General features: G+C 42.9%; 1 protein-coding gene across 1 annotated transcript in view; it reads left to right on the top strand.

Annotated features, from left to right (window-relative positions):
* Nucleotides 1-13,848, top strand: part of LOC102034518 (maltase-glucoamylase, intestinal-like) — a gene marked incomplete at its 3' end in the record, with an annotated part of 56,778 nt that overhangs the window by 17,850 nt on the left and 25,080 nt on the right. The window contains exons 7-12 of the mRNA XM_031059011.1: nt 4,161-4,270; nt 5,981-6,106; nt 7,133-7,264; nt 12,886-12,999; nt 13,110-13,226; nt 13,308-13,392. Of these exons, the coding sequence (XP_030914871.1) occupies nt 4,161-4,270; nt 5,981-6,106; nt 7,133-7,264; nt 12,886-12,999; nt 13,110-13,226; nt 13,308-13,392 (684 nt within the window). The remainder of the gene's footprint in view (nt 1-4,160; nt 4,271-5,980; nt 6,107-7,132; nt 7,265-12,885; nt 13,000-13,109; nt 13,227-13,307; nt 13,393-13,848) is intronic.

Raw genomic sequence — 13,848 nt, 5'->3', positions numbered from 1 at the left:
AAGTGTGACTGATGTCTGCAGGGCACTGCTCAGCAGCATGCCTCGGCTCTCTGAGCTGTTTGCATGGGTCTCCTCTGTGAATTGGTGTTTTGGGAGCTCCTGGCTGCAGGGGCCCCTGGTGGGACCAGGTTGCACTGCTGCAGAGCTTCTCAGTGGAATAGCACCTGCCTCCCTCCTGAGCAAGTCTGCCCCTGCCACTGCTTTTTGCAGGGACCCCTCAGTTTATCTCTCTGGGATGGCCCCACTGGTGTGGCAGGGTGGCCAGGTGCCAGTGGCTGTGCAGCTGGTGAGAACAAGGGAGATGATTCCAGAGAAAAGTGCTTTACACCTTTCTCAGATATTTTGTGGCATTGCCTTCAGTGCCAGTTCAGGATCTGAGCCTCCTCTCTGCCCCTGCTATGCTTGTTTCTGTGAGAGGTTTAGGAGCTTAGCTCTGCTCTGGGCTTTCATGTGGCTCCCTCCAAACCAGTGAGTTAGGACAGCTTTGTAACAAAGCTCTATATTTGGCCTCTGGAGCATGCAAGATTTCCGCACACACCTCTCCAGGTTGTCACCAGCACCCAGGGTGGACCACAGACCCTTGCCAGAGCTGCTGGGTCCAGGCTATGCCAAAAGCAGGGCTCTTGGCTCTTGGGATGATCAGGGTTGATTGGAGCTGCTCTGCCAGAGTCACCAGCCTCTCTGCATCCTTGGAGTGAGGACAGGTAACAGCAAAGGCTGTGATGGCCCTGGATGCCAGCCTGGCCAAGGATAATCTGCTTTAAATGGACTCCAAGAGTGAGGCAAGGTGTGAGAAGGGAGCAGAGGGTGAATGCTGGTACCTCTGTCCCTCTGCTGTGTGCTGCAGGGAGCAGAGGTGAGCTGTAGGATGCATCCTGCCACTGGCACCTGGGTGCTGCAGCAGTGGCAGCAGCTATGGGGTCTGTGCTGGGCATGGTCCCATGGGAAGGAGCAGCCTCCAGCCCAATTCCTCTGCTCCCTCCTGTCCCTGAGCCCGCTGTGTGGGGTGTTACTCCTACCATGTCTAAGACATCTGAGATTGTCCTGTACAGCTCTCTCTGTATGACAGTGATCACATTTTTCTCCTGCTGCAGAAGATGTCTGGTGTGCAGAACAGTTATGTAACACAAACCTCACTTTTAACAGCAAACACCTCCGTTTGCAGGGGGGTGAGAAAAAGCAGTAACTAGCTAAAGAGTTCAGGCACTGACCTGAGCCTGGCTGAGGATCTGCAGTCACACCTAATACCCGGCCAACATTGCCAAGGCCACTGGTGGCCTTTTAGAACAGACCAGCAGTGCACAGCAGTAGTGTGTGAACTCCATAACAAGATGCTCAGGAATGTCAGGGTTCAAAAAACAGATATTTAATAGCTCTTGAATAAAGGCCTTGAATTTGTTATTTTATCACAAATTATCCAATAACAAGCTGTAAGTGAGCATACTGTAGGTCTCCTGATTCTGTTTGGAGAGAAAATTGCTGGTTTGCTTCCTTCTTAACAGAGCTGTGGGCTAGTTACAGGTGTAAGGGACCTCAGAGGTCTCTAGTCCACTCTCCTATTGGAGAGGTAACATGGGGAACCTGCTTGTACATAGATCTTGTCACAGATGATTCAGTGAGAGTCTTGCAGCTGAATTCCTCAAGAAGGAATAAACAACTGATAATTGTTGTGTGCAGGAAAAACCAATATTTGAAGACCTTGGCATTGAAAATCCTTAATTTTTTTATATTCCTGAGGTTGTGAGCATCTTCTTTATGATTCAGCAGCTGCAGAGCCTTTTTTTTTGCTCTCCTAAATCAAAGCTTAGCTTCTGTTAACAGACTTTGAGTGAAGGTTGCCCTCTAACTGACTGGGTGCCCACAGCACTCAGCTGCTTGCCTTAGTCATAGCAGCTGAGCTGGATACAGATATGTGGGCCATGGGAGCACCTGTGGAATTTAGCCATTGTGTGTTTAGCCATACAGAAACACTAAACCCAGTGCATTAGCCCACTTGGGTTTTACAGTTTTCTCCTATAACTCCTCTTTGAAGAAAGGGAGTTGAAGCAAATATCAAGCTTCAGAAATCATTTTATGTGGCTAATTAGGGTGTAAGATTAGCAATCTGCATTGCAGGACATCTCAGCTCCTTTGTGAGCACAGGAAAGAGAACCTCTCTCCAGCCTCTGTGATATGTAGGCATAACTCTGCATCTGTCTCTCTCTCATCAACGTCTTTGGTCATAGTGTTAACAGAATAGGATCCTGATTTACTCTATAGAATTTATAACTTAGTACATATCATTGATGCTTATATTAGTAACATTATTTGCCCAATAATCCAACACAGGGAAAATGAATATAGATCACCTGCCCCCTAGTCACAGATTTTATCTGTTAGATATACTTGTTTCCCCTGAACCTCATTCTTACCACAAAATGCTTCCAGGGTACCTCCTCAAGCTCTCAGGTGGCTCTGAAAAAAGTGAAAAAAAATACACATAATGCTAAGTTATGTAAACATGCAAACACTAACAGTGAATTTATTAAACACCACGAGTTATTTAAGAAGCAAGTGCAGGAAGAATTCTGGAACAGAAAATAGGATCTTTTGTTTTTACTGGTTCTGCACTACCATATCTTTGTGCTTTTTTCCCCCTTCATTTTGGATACTCCATATGTTTGCTGTTTATATGTTTTCCTCTCTCAGTTCCCCTGCCATACCCCATCTACCTTTTCTGATTCTATGGGAGTCAGTTTGCCAAGCAGGCTTTCTCTGGCTGCTGCACTTTCTGATCATTTGTATGCAGAATGCAATCTGTATGAATTAAGTAGATCCTAAATATATATCAAATCCAACTTGAGTCTTCAGGTTTGCAAAATTACATTCCTGCCTCTGCTGATCCATCTGTGAGTGGGTACCATATGTCAGTTACTTTATCAGGAAGCTTCAGGGGGATCCATTAGAGAGAGTCCACAGCACAATTAGAAAAAAGAACATTTGTTTTCCCAGCTGCCCTGTTTTCATCCTTCCTCTTCAAATGTTCTGCTGGTTTCAATTAAGCTCACCATAGATGCACCAGCCTGGTGAACCTAGAGAACTAATTGCTTTAAAAGCTTAATATCTTCCTTGCAAGGTAGATATTTTTCTGTTGGTTCAGCTGTAATGCCAAACTCCTCAAGGGATGCTGTCACAAAATACTGTCTCACTCTGTGGTCCAGAATGACACAGCACCATCCCATAGGGGTGAGCAGGTGAACCCCAGCAAACCCCAGTGCTGGGGACATGGTCTTTTGGAAGGGCTCTGACTGACACACCAGTGGCCACAGCTCCACCTCCAGCCCCAGTGCTCTCCACCTGCATGCTTGATAGGACGTGGAGAAGAAGCCAATCCCCATCCAATCTTGAAATGCATTGGCAATGTCCCAGGCTGTTCTCCCCAGGCAGGAGTGACCTGGGGTGTCACAGGATCCAGAGCAGAGCTGCTCAGCAGCTCCCACTGCCTCTGCCCAGGCTGGTTCCCCCTTTCCCATTTCCCAGCCTGCTTGGGAAGAGGCAGCAGATGCCATGCAGACATCCTGCCAGGGCACAGGGCTCTGCATTGAGCTGCAGGATTAATATTTATCAGCCAGTTTTCCCTATTTCTCTTGTCCAAGATGAGAAGCCTGTGCACAAAGCATTTTATTTCATTAGGGAGTTCTTTTGTTTTGGTCTGTTTTTTTAACCTTGTTTGTAGAGGTCATTCTCTGTTTCCAGTAGAGAAAGCAAGGGCAAAATATGCATCTGCTTTAGGAGCACAAAATGGTGGGTTCACAAAGCTCATCCTGCAGCCTTTGCTGGTCTAAAACAAGCTCTGCTGCCTCCTCAGATGAATTTGTCCTTAACATGGTGAGTGTGGGTGTGCCAGAGAAGAAGACTTCTTGCCCTGAGGTTTGCCATGCTGTGTTGGACACCTTGGTGCTGGCTCACAAGGTGTCTGGGAGATTGTCCTGAGCCATCACATCCCATTCAGCTCTCCATGGAAAACTCCAGCGTAGCTTGAAAGATGGTCTGGGTGATCAGATATGTCCAGAAAAAAAACTGGTGATATGTGCCAGGAGATGGGATAGCTCCAGGGTAGTTATAGCATGTCTGCCCATTGGCCTCCCCCTACATGATGGGCACCACCTTTGTCTGTTCAGGGCCTGCCCTGGCAAGGGCACAGCAGTGTGCAGCGGAAGCTGAGTGCCAATGTGGCAGGAACACACTGCTGAGAGCTGCTCTCACTTCTTCTGAATACCCCAGCCTCCAGGTGAATTGGAGGAGAAGTGTTGAGGAGGATCAGGAAAGTTAAGTCTGGTGGGACAGGACAAGCAGCAGGTGTATGGGGCAACTCTGCAGATCAGCTGGAGTGTCCCTCCTGGAGACACCCAAAGCATTAGCCTCACCACTGGTTATGGCCTCCTTATGTTTCTGCTTATGTGAAACAGCAGCACCCCAACAAGTAAAAGCACACTGTAGCCAAATTGAAATGTTTGGCTGTGTATTCCCAAGCATTTCTTGTTTGGAAGCAATTTACCCTGTTTTTTTCCCAGCTCAGGGGCATTAAAAGCATCCTCAGCTTTTCCTCACTCCCAAGTGTGGTTTTCTGTCTGATGCACTTTGTACATCTGTGTACTGATGCTCTAGCTTGTGATGTATTTTAGAGCAATTTCAAGCTCAGCCTTGCTTTCCCAGGTCATACTTCCTAGAGAAAATCCCATAGGAAGGTGTGCCTTTATGCAATGCATCTCCAGAGAGCTTAGCAATGCAATAGATACAGACTGCCAGAAATGCCTTGTTTTATTTATTTGAAGTAGATGGGGTTTAGCTGCCAATATGCAAGTTTTGTTGTTTTTCACTTTTCAGCATCATTACTTAACTATGGAGATCCACAAGGAAATAAGGGAGGGACCATTATTTAGCCAAAGGGGGACAATACCTGCAGCTGATTAATAAGTCATGGGTGCTTACTAGCTACTAGATTTTCATGTATTGCGTGCAAAGACGTTGGAAATATAAATCAAAGGTTAGTTTCATTGGATTTAACTGAAGTAAGGATTTCAGGAGATGTGCCCCAGAAAACACTGGTGTGTACTAATGAGACAAAACCAGACTTCAGCTTGTTTGTACAACAGACACATTGTAATTGCCCACTGCTCATCCCAGGTTACCACAGCAGCGCTCACCGGGGGAAGCAGAGCAGGATGCCTTGCTTCCCTGTGCTCTCAATTGAGTTTCCTCATGCCATTTACAGATGGATTACATTCAGACAGTGGAAATCAAATATTTATAAATCATATTTAACTCATTACCTTGTGTTTCAGTTGAGAATTTCAGGACCAAACAGTAAGCCTGGCCTTGAAGAGGGTTGTCAGTGCCTGGCAACACAAGGCTGTGGCCAGCAATAACAGTAGTCAGCCACAAGTAACTGAGTTTCATCAGATTGGTGTGTAAATATGATTAAAACTTCAGAGAGCTCAAATAAAGATCAGATTCTTGATAAGTTAGTTCAGCTGGATGTGGCAAGAGAAGTTTGCAAAGCTTGTGTTGCTGTGTGTGGTTGGAGATTCTGTTGACCAAGGAGTTTGTGGACTTGTTGTGGATCAGGTGGCATGAGGCTCCACAATGGATTTCTGCTGGCATGTGCCCTGTGAGTGAGGGCACATGCTGCTGTGCAGAGGCTGAGACCACATTTAACATCAGCCTGGCTTTTATACACCATGTCCTCCACCGGGGTGTCCTTAGAAGTGATGCTCAGTGCTGGTGTGGATGGAGTCTTTCTGAAGGGCAAGGATCCACCAGAAGTGCCAAGCATGCTGTGCCAAGAGCCGCTCAGAGAAAGGAATGGGCATTTAATGGGAGGGTGATGCCTGTGCCCTGGCCTTTGTGCTTTAAGTGATCTGGAAGCCTCTCCTGGTGTTTCAGAGTAACTTCTTTTCCTCTCACCCTTGTGTTTCTGTGTTCCTCACTGCTGCTGCAGGCCATTGGACGCCCACACATGCCAGCCTACTGGGCTCTGGGATTCCAGCTCTCCCGCTGGGGCTACAACAGCCTTGATGTTCTGAATGAAACCGTCAATCGCATGAAGCGCTATGACATCCCGTATGTGAGTATGGATCTTTCACTGTGTGTGCTAACCTTACACTCTGAAGTGAATACAATTATAATGGAGGGAAAGTAATTATCTTACAAAAAGAATTGTAGAGTAAAAGGATATTCATAATCTTTTGTAGTGGGTTTGCATGTAATATCTTCATAATGCTGAAAAGAACATTTAAAGTGGGCTGTGAACATGATGTTTAAGTGCTGCTCTTGGCTGCATAACAGGTGATTTTGGTGTGGATTTGCTGTTATGCAGTATGAGGTGCTATCATTTTAGAAACAAATAATGGAAAACAAACTTCTGATGCAGATCACTGCAAAATAGTTGCTAAACTAGGGCTTCTACATTTTCTTGTAGTTCACTGCTAGGATTACAATTACAGTCTCTTAGGTTTCATTACATACATTAGTTGCCTTTTAGAAATACCATTGCATGCATTCTGATTTCTGTATCAAATACTGCAGTTATAGAATCATAGAATACTTGGAGCTTGAAGAGACCATTAAAGGCCATCTAATCCACCCCCCCTGCAATCAGCAGGAGCATCTTCAACTAAATCAGGTTGCTTAGAGTCCCGTCCCACTTAATATTGAATGTTTCTAGGGATGGGGGATTCACCATCTACCTGGGGTGCAACCACCTCATTGTAAAAAATTCCTTCCTTATATCTAGTCTGAATCTACCCTCCTTTAGTTTGCAACCACCACCCCTTGTCCTATTGCTACAGCCCCTACAAAAAAGTCTGACTCCAACTTTCTTACAAGCCCCTCTAGGTATTTAAAGGCTTCAGTAAGTTCTCCCTGGAGCCTTCCCTTTTCCAAGCTGTCTCAGCCTGTCCTCGTAGCAGAGGTGCTCCAGGCCCTCTGATCTTTTTTGTGGCCCTCCTCTAGACTTGCTCCAACAGATCCATGTCTTCCCTGTCTGAGAACTCCAGAGCTGGATGAAGCTCTGGAGTATATGTAATTTTTTACTTGAAATAATGTAATTTTTTACTGGAATAATGTAATTTTTTACTTGAAAAATGTTTAGGATGTCCAACATTATGATATTGACTACATGGAACGTCGCCTGGACTTTACCTATGATAAAGTGAATTTTGCTGGTCTGCCAGAGTTCTTTAAGGAGATGAAGAAGAGTGGAAGGCACAACGTTGTGATTCTGGTAAATTAACAATGTTGCTAATTATTTCTCCATTTATAAGAATTATTCCCAGCATAGTCTTCATAGCAGTACCAAGGTGCTAACACAGGTATACTAGTGTAGCAGATTTTCCATTTCCTCATATGTTGAGAAGAGCTGAAGAAAAAGTTCTCACAGATTTAATTTTTAGAAGTGTTGTCTTTATTCGATATCTCTCTACCAGTATCATCTCTATATCAAAACATTAATTCTCTGTCACTTTTCCCCCACTCAGTTATGAGAAATTTTGCCTCTGAGTTGACATTGCTTTCATATAATTCTTTCCCTGAAATGAACAAATTATTTTAAGACATATACAAAAATAGTTGAATAGTGGAAAAAATTCTATTCCTAATCACTCTGGAATATACTAACTACAATTCATGTTTCTTTGTACTTACTTTTTATCTATGTTAATGTGAGAGATGATTACTTGTCTGCAAATTTGTGGAAAATGTATGTTGAACCTCTGACCAAAATTGGCACGTGGACAAATGAATTAATTTGGATACTAGTGAAAATTGGAGTTTTCCATCTTCCCCAGTAAATTTTTCCAACAAAATTTGCTGTTTCTCTCCAGCACTTCCCTGTACATGTCCTTGTGCCAAAATGACTCCGTCACAGTAGCTAAGTGAGCGCCAATGGTGGCAAGGAAACTGGAGACCAATTAAATCGAAATTTAAGTAAAGGTGAAAATAAATTAGGAAATTAAATAAAATCCATTGATAAATTCACAAGATCTTGCTCTCCAGTGTCCCCCAGCAGCTTAGCAGTAGGAGGGCTGCACTCCCCAGAGCAGGCTGCTATTCGTTCTCCATAACCACTGGGGGCAGGATAAGAGGAAAAGCAATTTAAACTGCAGCAGGACAGATTCAAGGCAAACGTTAGGGTAAAGCTGCCTGTCAGCAAGGTGAGCTGAGCAACAGACAGCTGCTGGGGCCAGGGTCCCTCCCCAGGTGGGTGCTATGAACAGACCCAGCAGATGGATTGGGCATGGCTCAGGCATGGCTGAGCTGACCTGCAGCCACAGGGTGAGGAAGAGACAATCCCACAGGGTTTCTCTCAGCACTTTTTACTGTAACTGTAGATTTGTAATATGTTTTCTACCTAAATGGTGAGTTTATATCTTTCATTTGGATACTACGTTCATTTGGGGACTACTTACTTGTCTTTACCTCCAACTGCCAGTCTCTCACCCTTTTATTTTCTTTCTTCATACAGTGATTCAAATAAGTGTATTCTCTCTCAGCCTTTCTCTGCTAGTCTAAACAAACACATTTACCTGCAATTATATTGATGGCTCATGCTTTTAAGGAGACCAGGATTCAGTTAATCCGACTGAATCATGATGGACAGGTCCACTTGTTTGGACCCTAAGTCAAACCAATCCTTTTAAAATAAGGGCCATGTTGCTCTTCTTGCCCTGGGGGTCCTGTCAAAGGCTTGTGGAGAGAGAGACTGAACAGCAGAGTCCTGAATTGTGGTACAGTTGCTCTTTCACTTGCACTGGTGTATCTGGAGTCACGATAAGCAAGAGCAACTGCAGTTTTCTCATCTAAAAATCACATTATCTTGTTAAATAGATAAAGGCAGAAGCGCCTCCCTCTTGTCCTTATTTTTTTCTCGCAGTTTGTTTTGAAGTTTAAAACATGACTGAGGATGATGGATTAGTCAGCACCACAGATAGCTATATCAGTGTTTTCTTTTTAGTTGTGATTTTTCTGATAGTTTCTTTAAACATACCTTTTATTATTTGCCTAATCTTTGCTTTGGTATACTATAATTTCATTTACTACTAGGACTCTCAAAACCACGCAGCCCAAGTGATCAATTTCATATTGATAATGGAAACAGCAGTATGCATACAGTGAATGCTGCTTGCTAGCCATTTGTCCCTAAAGATGCCTTCCCCTGAAGGTTCCATTCTGAGAAGCTCGGGGGTGCAGCAGTGAAATCAGTTTTCATCAGTGAAGGTTCAAGGCACAGCGTTTAAATAGTAACAGATTACTAAGTCACTTTGATGGAAAGAAACTTTAAGACAAAAATAGACCCAAATTAAATGGATACATCATTGTAAATAACTGAGCAGTAGTGAGCACATGTGCTGTCAGGACTGATTGCTCTTTCTAACTGTTAGGCAGTTTAGGCTCTCTGTAACCTCAGTACTGCTCTAAAAAGGATCTAATCTCTTAGAGCTGTAACATTAAATACCATATGCCTATTTATTGGTTTATCTCAAAACAGTTTGCAAAACATTAATATAGGAGCAAAATACCAGGAGTTTGGGGTAGCTCTTCCTATGCACTCTTGCCTTTCAGTAAATGCATGGTAGTCATCTCTTTTTCATCACTGTTGGGATGTCTCCAGTTGTTTTGCACTTGCTGCTGGTTATGAAGCTACAGGCAAGCAGTCATGGTTTAGTTATCCATTATCTTCTTCCTTATGAGTTTAACTTCAACAACATTTTTAAGCCCCTTCAGTTTATCAGATGGCACATTTTGCAGCAGTGCAGGGAGGTGTTGCTGTATAAATGCAGCTGTTAGACAGATACAAGGAACATAGCAACTCTTAATTCATGCAATGAGCTAATGGGAATCCAGATAGGAAACCTTTCTTTCATCCTTCCACTAACCTGTAACCGAGGCCTGTCTTCTGCTCTTGTTCTTTAGCCAAGCTTGTGAAAAAAGAACAAAAGCTGAGCCAGTCTGTCCTTCATTGTTTAAAAGCTAATGAGAAGTATAGGTTGCACTGGTACTGAAGTTTTCTATTTTCACTTTATTACAGTTGCTGATATCTCTGTCAAAATCTGTCTTTTAGCATTCTTTAGCGATGTAAAGTATTCCCCTAAGTTGAGTTGGGAGCTGGAGCAGTGTGAAGGGTTTCGTTCCCAAGTCACAGTGGGTGCAATCAAGGCAAGTGTAATCCAGTTGGATACTGAAAAAACAATTTTCTGTTTAGATTTCCTTTGGGTAGTGACAGGAATTGGTGAGTTCTCCAAATATAGCAGATTGTTGCCTCCCTCATGATGATTTCAGTAAATGGGTTCTGACAGCCAGTTAGTGTCATGGAAAACCTGTAGTAAATGGATTTAGGGAATGGGTTCCATCTATCATCTCAAGACCACTTTGGTCACAAGGAAAGCACAGATCAGCAGTACTGACACTGGCAACCTGCCTGAGGATGGTACCCTGATCTCAGCTGTGCCACCATCACTGTGCCTGCTGGTGCCACACCAGCAGGAGGTCTGCTCCCCATGCTTGCACCCAGTGCTGAGAGCCCTCTGTGACTATGGTCACCTTGAGAGTAGCATGGCTCCATTACTGGAGCCTCTAAGTGCAGCCCTTCAGCTCTCCTCTCTCCTAATCTCTTTCAGAGGCCACCTCTATTTAGGGGAAATTGTGACTTTGCATGTCAGCACCTGGTCATCATCATTGCACTAAATAACTGCATGTTTCAGCTGTACCAGAACAAATATATTCTTTAGAAACAAAGACGTTCTAAAGTAACAATGAGTACATTGAAAAATTATAAACATTTTTACTAAAGAGGATCTTTAATGAAACACCTTGTATACTGTCTATTAAGTCATGCTAAAAATAGAAACAGCTAGGAATGGCATAAGTGATGAAATACTTGAAACGCAAGAGCAACATGCTCATGAGCCAAAATAATGCTCAATGTCTTTAACATTTTAAAGTCCAATTGTGTGAGCTATAGAGCCAAAAATTTCCAGAGATGAGTTTTTATGGATATGCATCAAAATATATGATTGGGGTGGGGCCGCAGGTGGAAGTGCATCAGTCTGGGTACGTGCTGGGGGCTCACAGGTCTTCAGGCAGTCAGCTGGAGTTAAGGATGCTCAGCACTTCTTCTCCTAAATGCTAAAATGATGAGTGAAGATTTAACAGGCATGAAGCTCCTTCCCCACAAACAACCCCTGCAGGCACAGGGAGCTTTTGTTTTCTTCAGGGCAATACTAAACCTGCATAATGTATTAGATTTATGCTCTAGAACAACCTTTCAGCTGAAGGAAACCATAAGTTTGCATTAGGAGTAGCTAATTAAGCTGACTTTTTCTAGCCTTCATGTCCCTTGAGAGACATCTTTACCACGATTATAAGATAATTATTGCAGATGGACAGTTTTCTCTTTTGCAAAGTTGGACTATTGAACAAGTTAAAAATGTAATAGACACTTACAGTCCTTATGAAGGTGACACTAGAGCTAGATAAAGTTAAACAAAATTTCGGACTTAAAGTAGGGATTTAGCTGTAGCTTTTGTTGTTGAGGCATGGACAATATACTTCCCTCAGCAGGGCTATGCTTATCAGAGGGCTCACAAGTAAATCAGCCAATTAATTCACATATTTAAATGAGATTTAAAACAAGCCTTTAAAGCAACTTACCGTTTGGGTTCTGATACTTTTTTCTTTTTAAGACATTTATTAGTTAGACTTCTATCACATTTTGATTCATGTTCACTTAAATTATTGCAGAAGCTACAAATGAGTGGAACAATTGTTTCAATGGTGTTTTTCTCCACTGTGTTTCATAACTGAAAGGTTTTGCCTAGAGCAGAACCTGAGAAAGTAAGATTTTCTAAGGAGAAAGTAAAGAATTCCCTTCTAAAATGGCTGCAGTCTTTATGTGTTCTAAAAAACACAAAGCAGATAGTTGCTTCCAATTAGGGATGTCTTGCAAAGTGCACTTACCTCCTTTTGGTTGCAGCTGAATGCTGGGCAGAGCACCAAAGTACCTCTTCAGTCACTGACATCTCAAAGTATTCTTAACTTTATTACTTCCAACATGGTGGGTGGGCTTCTGTCTTTCCCCAGGAGCTGATCAGACTCTCTTTGTACCAGCTTGGTGGCTACTGAAGGTCATCCTGAGGGAGAGGAGTTGTTGGTGTCAATATCAGGGGCAGCAGTGGGAGGTGGTGACCACCCCAAGCAGTGGGAAGGGGCAAGAACAAGCTGTGGGATGTAAAATGCTGTGCTCTGGGTGCCTGAGGAGAGCAGAGGTGTAAGGCCCCACAGGCAGGTGTGAATTGTGTTCTCTGCATCAGACTGGCATAACATATCCTTGTCCAACATTGGTTTGGAATGGAGGGCTAACAGGGCCCTTTTGAGGTTGGATGTGTCCAGCTTCAAGCTCCTTGAAAAGTTTCAGTTATTCCAATATTGAGCTGTTGGTGCTGAGGCAGCTGGAATACGGATTGCCTTGGAGGAAACCCAGAGGGGCTCAAGTGTGGGAATCTCCAGCACAGCACCCAGCCACAGCAGAGATCTTGGTGGAGGGGGAGTAAAAATCTAGTGCCTGTCTTAAAATAATTTGAACATAGAAAGTCTCATAAAAAATAAACGTGAGGATATTTAGTAATTTCACATTGCTTTTGCCTTACACAAGAAATACTCATGACATATCCTTAATGACTTTTTCTAAATTATGTGCTCTTGACTCCTATTAAATTTTAATGCTGTTTTCTTCCAATATTTTGCAGTCAGCATTAAGAAAACATAACACAAATTTTTATAAAATATAAAATAGAAGATTAATTGTTACCTCTGGGATTTCAATAAAGGAAGTGTGATTGCTCTTTTTAGGACCCTTTCATAGCCAAGGATGAGGAGCCAGGCACTTACAGACCTTATGAACTCGGCCAGGAAATGGGAGTGTGGGTGAACAACTCTGATGGTGTGACTCCTGCTGTTGGGCAGGTGGGTTTTTTAATTTTGTGATTCATTTTGTCTAGTGCTGCTTCAAAACAATAAAGCAGCAGTGTAATAGAAATGGGAAAATAACCAGGATTTACATTTGTAACCCCTAGGCCTGGCCTCCTGGAGATTGTGTGTTTCCTGACTACAGCAACCCCAGGACAGTGGAATGGTGGACCCAGTTGTGTCTGGAGTTCAAGGATGTCCTTGACTATGATGGCATCTGGATTGTATGTCCCATTATATCTTCTCTTCCTTCTTTAGAAAAAAGAAAATGAAGATTTTCATGTGTCTTACTCTCTTTATTAAAGGATATGAACGAACCATCCAATTTCATGAGAGGCCAGATTCCTGGATGTGCTGATACTGAAATCAATAACCCTCCTTTCATTCCTAGTAAGTATAATTTCATTGCAATGAATTATTTATTAATATTATATTTTTATTCCTATTTTATATGATATTATATTTTAGAATAACATTAATATTATAATTTCATTGGTGTTTTTTTGTTTCTTTGGTTTTCTTGTTTGTTTTGTTTTAAACCTGGATTGGCTATATTTTAGGGGAAAAAATAATTCCATTCTCTGATTTTCCATCTTTCGCTGCCTATTCTGTAAGTTCAATTACATATTTGTTCAAGACTCCAGTGGCTCAGCTTTCATGGAGTATCAAAAACAATCACTTTCCTCTGTCCAAGGTTCTGCCTCATTACAGGACTAGAAAAATTACCTTTCTTGCTGTTCTCTGAGCAACTGGTCCACATCAGAAAAAGAGCAAGATACCTACATACGGTAACTCAGCTACAGACTTATGAAGTAACCCTTGCCACCGCTAGTCTCAGCGATGGCC

Source organism: Geospiza fortis, unplaced genomic scaffold (genome assembly GCF_000277835.1).
Source record: "Geospiza fortis unplaced genomic scaffold, GeoFor_1.0 scaffold424, whole genome shotgun sequence".
In the NCBI taxonomy this organism is placed as follows: domain Eukaryota; kingdom Metazoa; phylum Chordata; class Aves; order Passeriformes; family Thraupidae; genus Geospiza; species Geospiza fortis.
The sequence above is the reverse complement of the archived record's forward strand: the minus strand, read 5'-3'. Positions and strand labels throughout refer to the sequence as shown.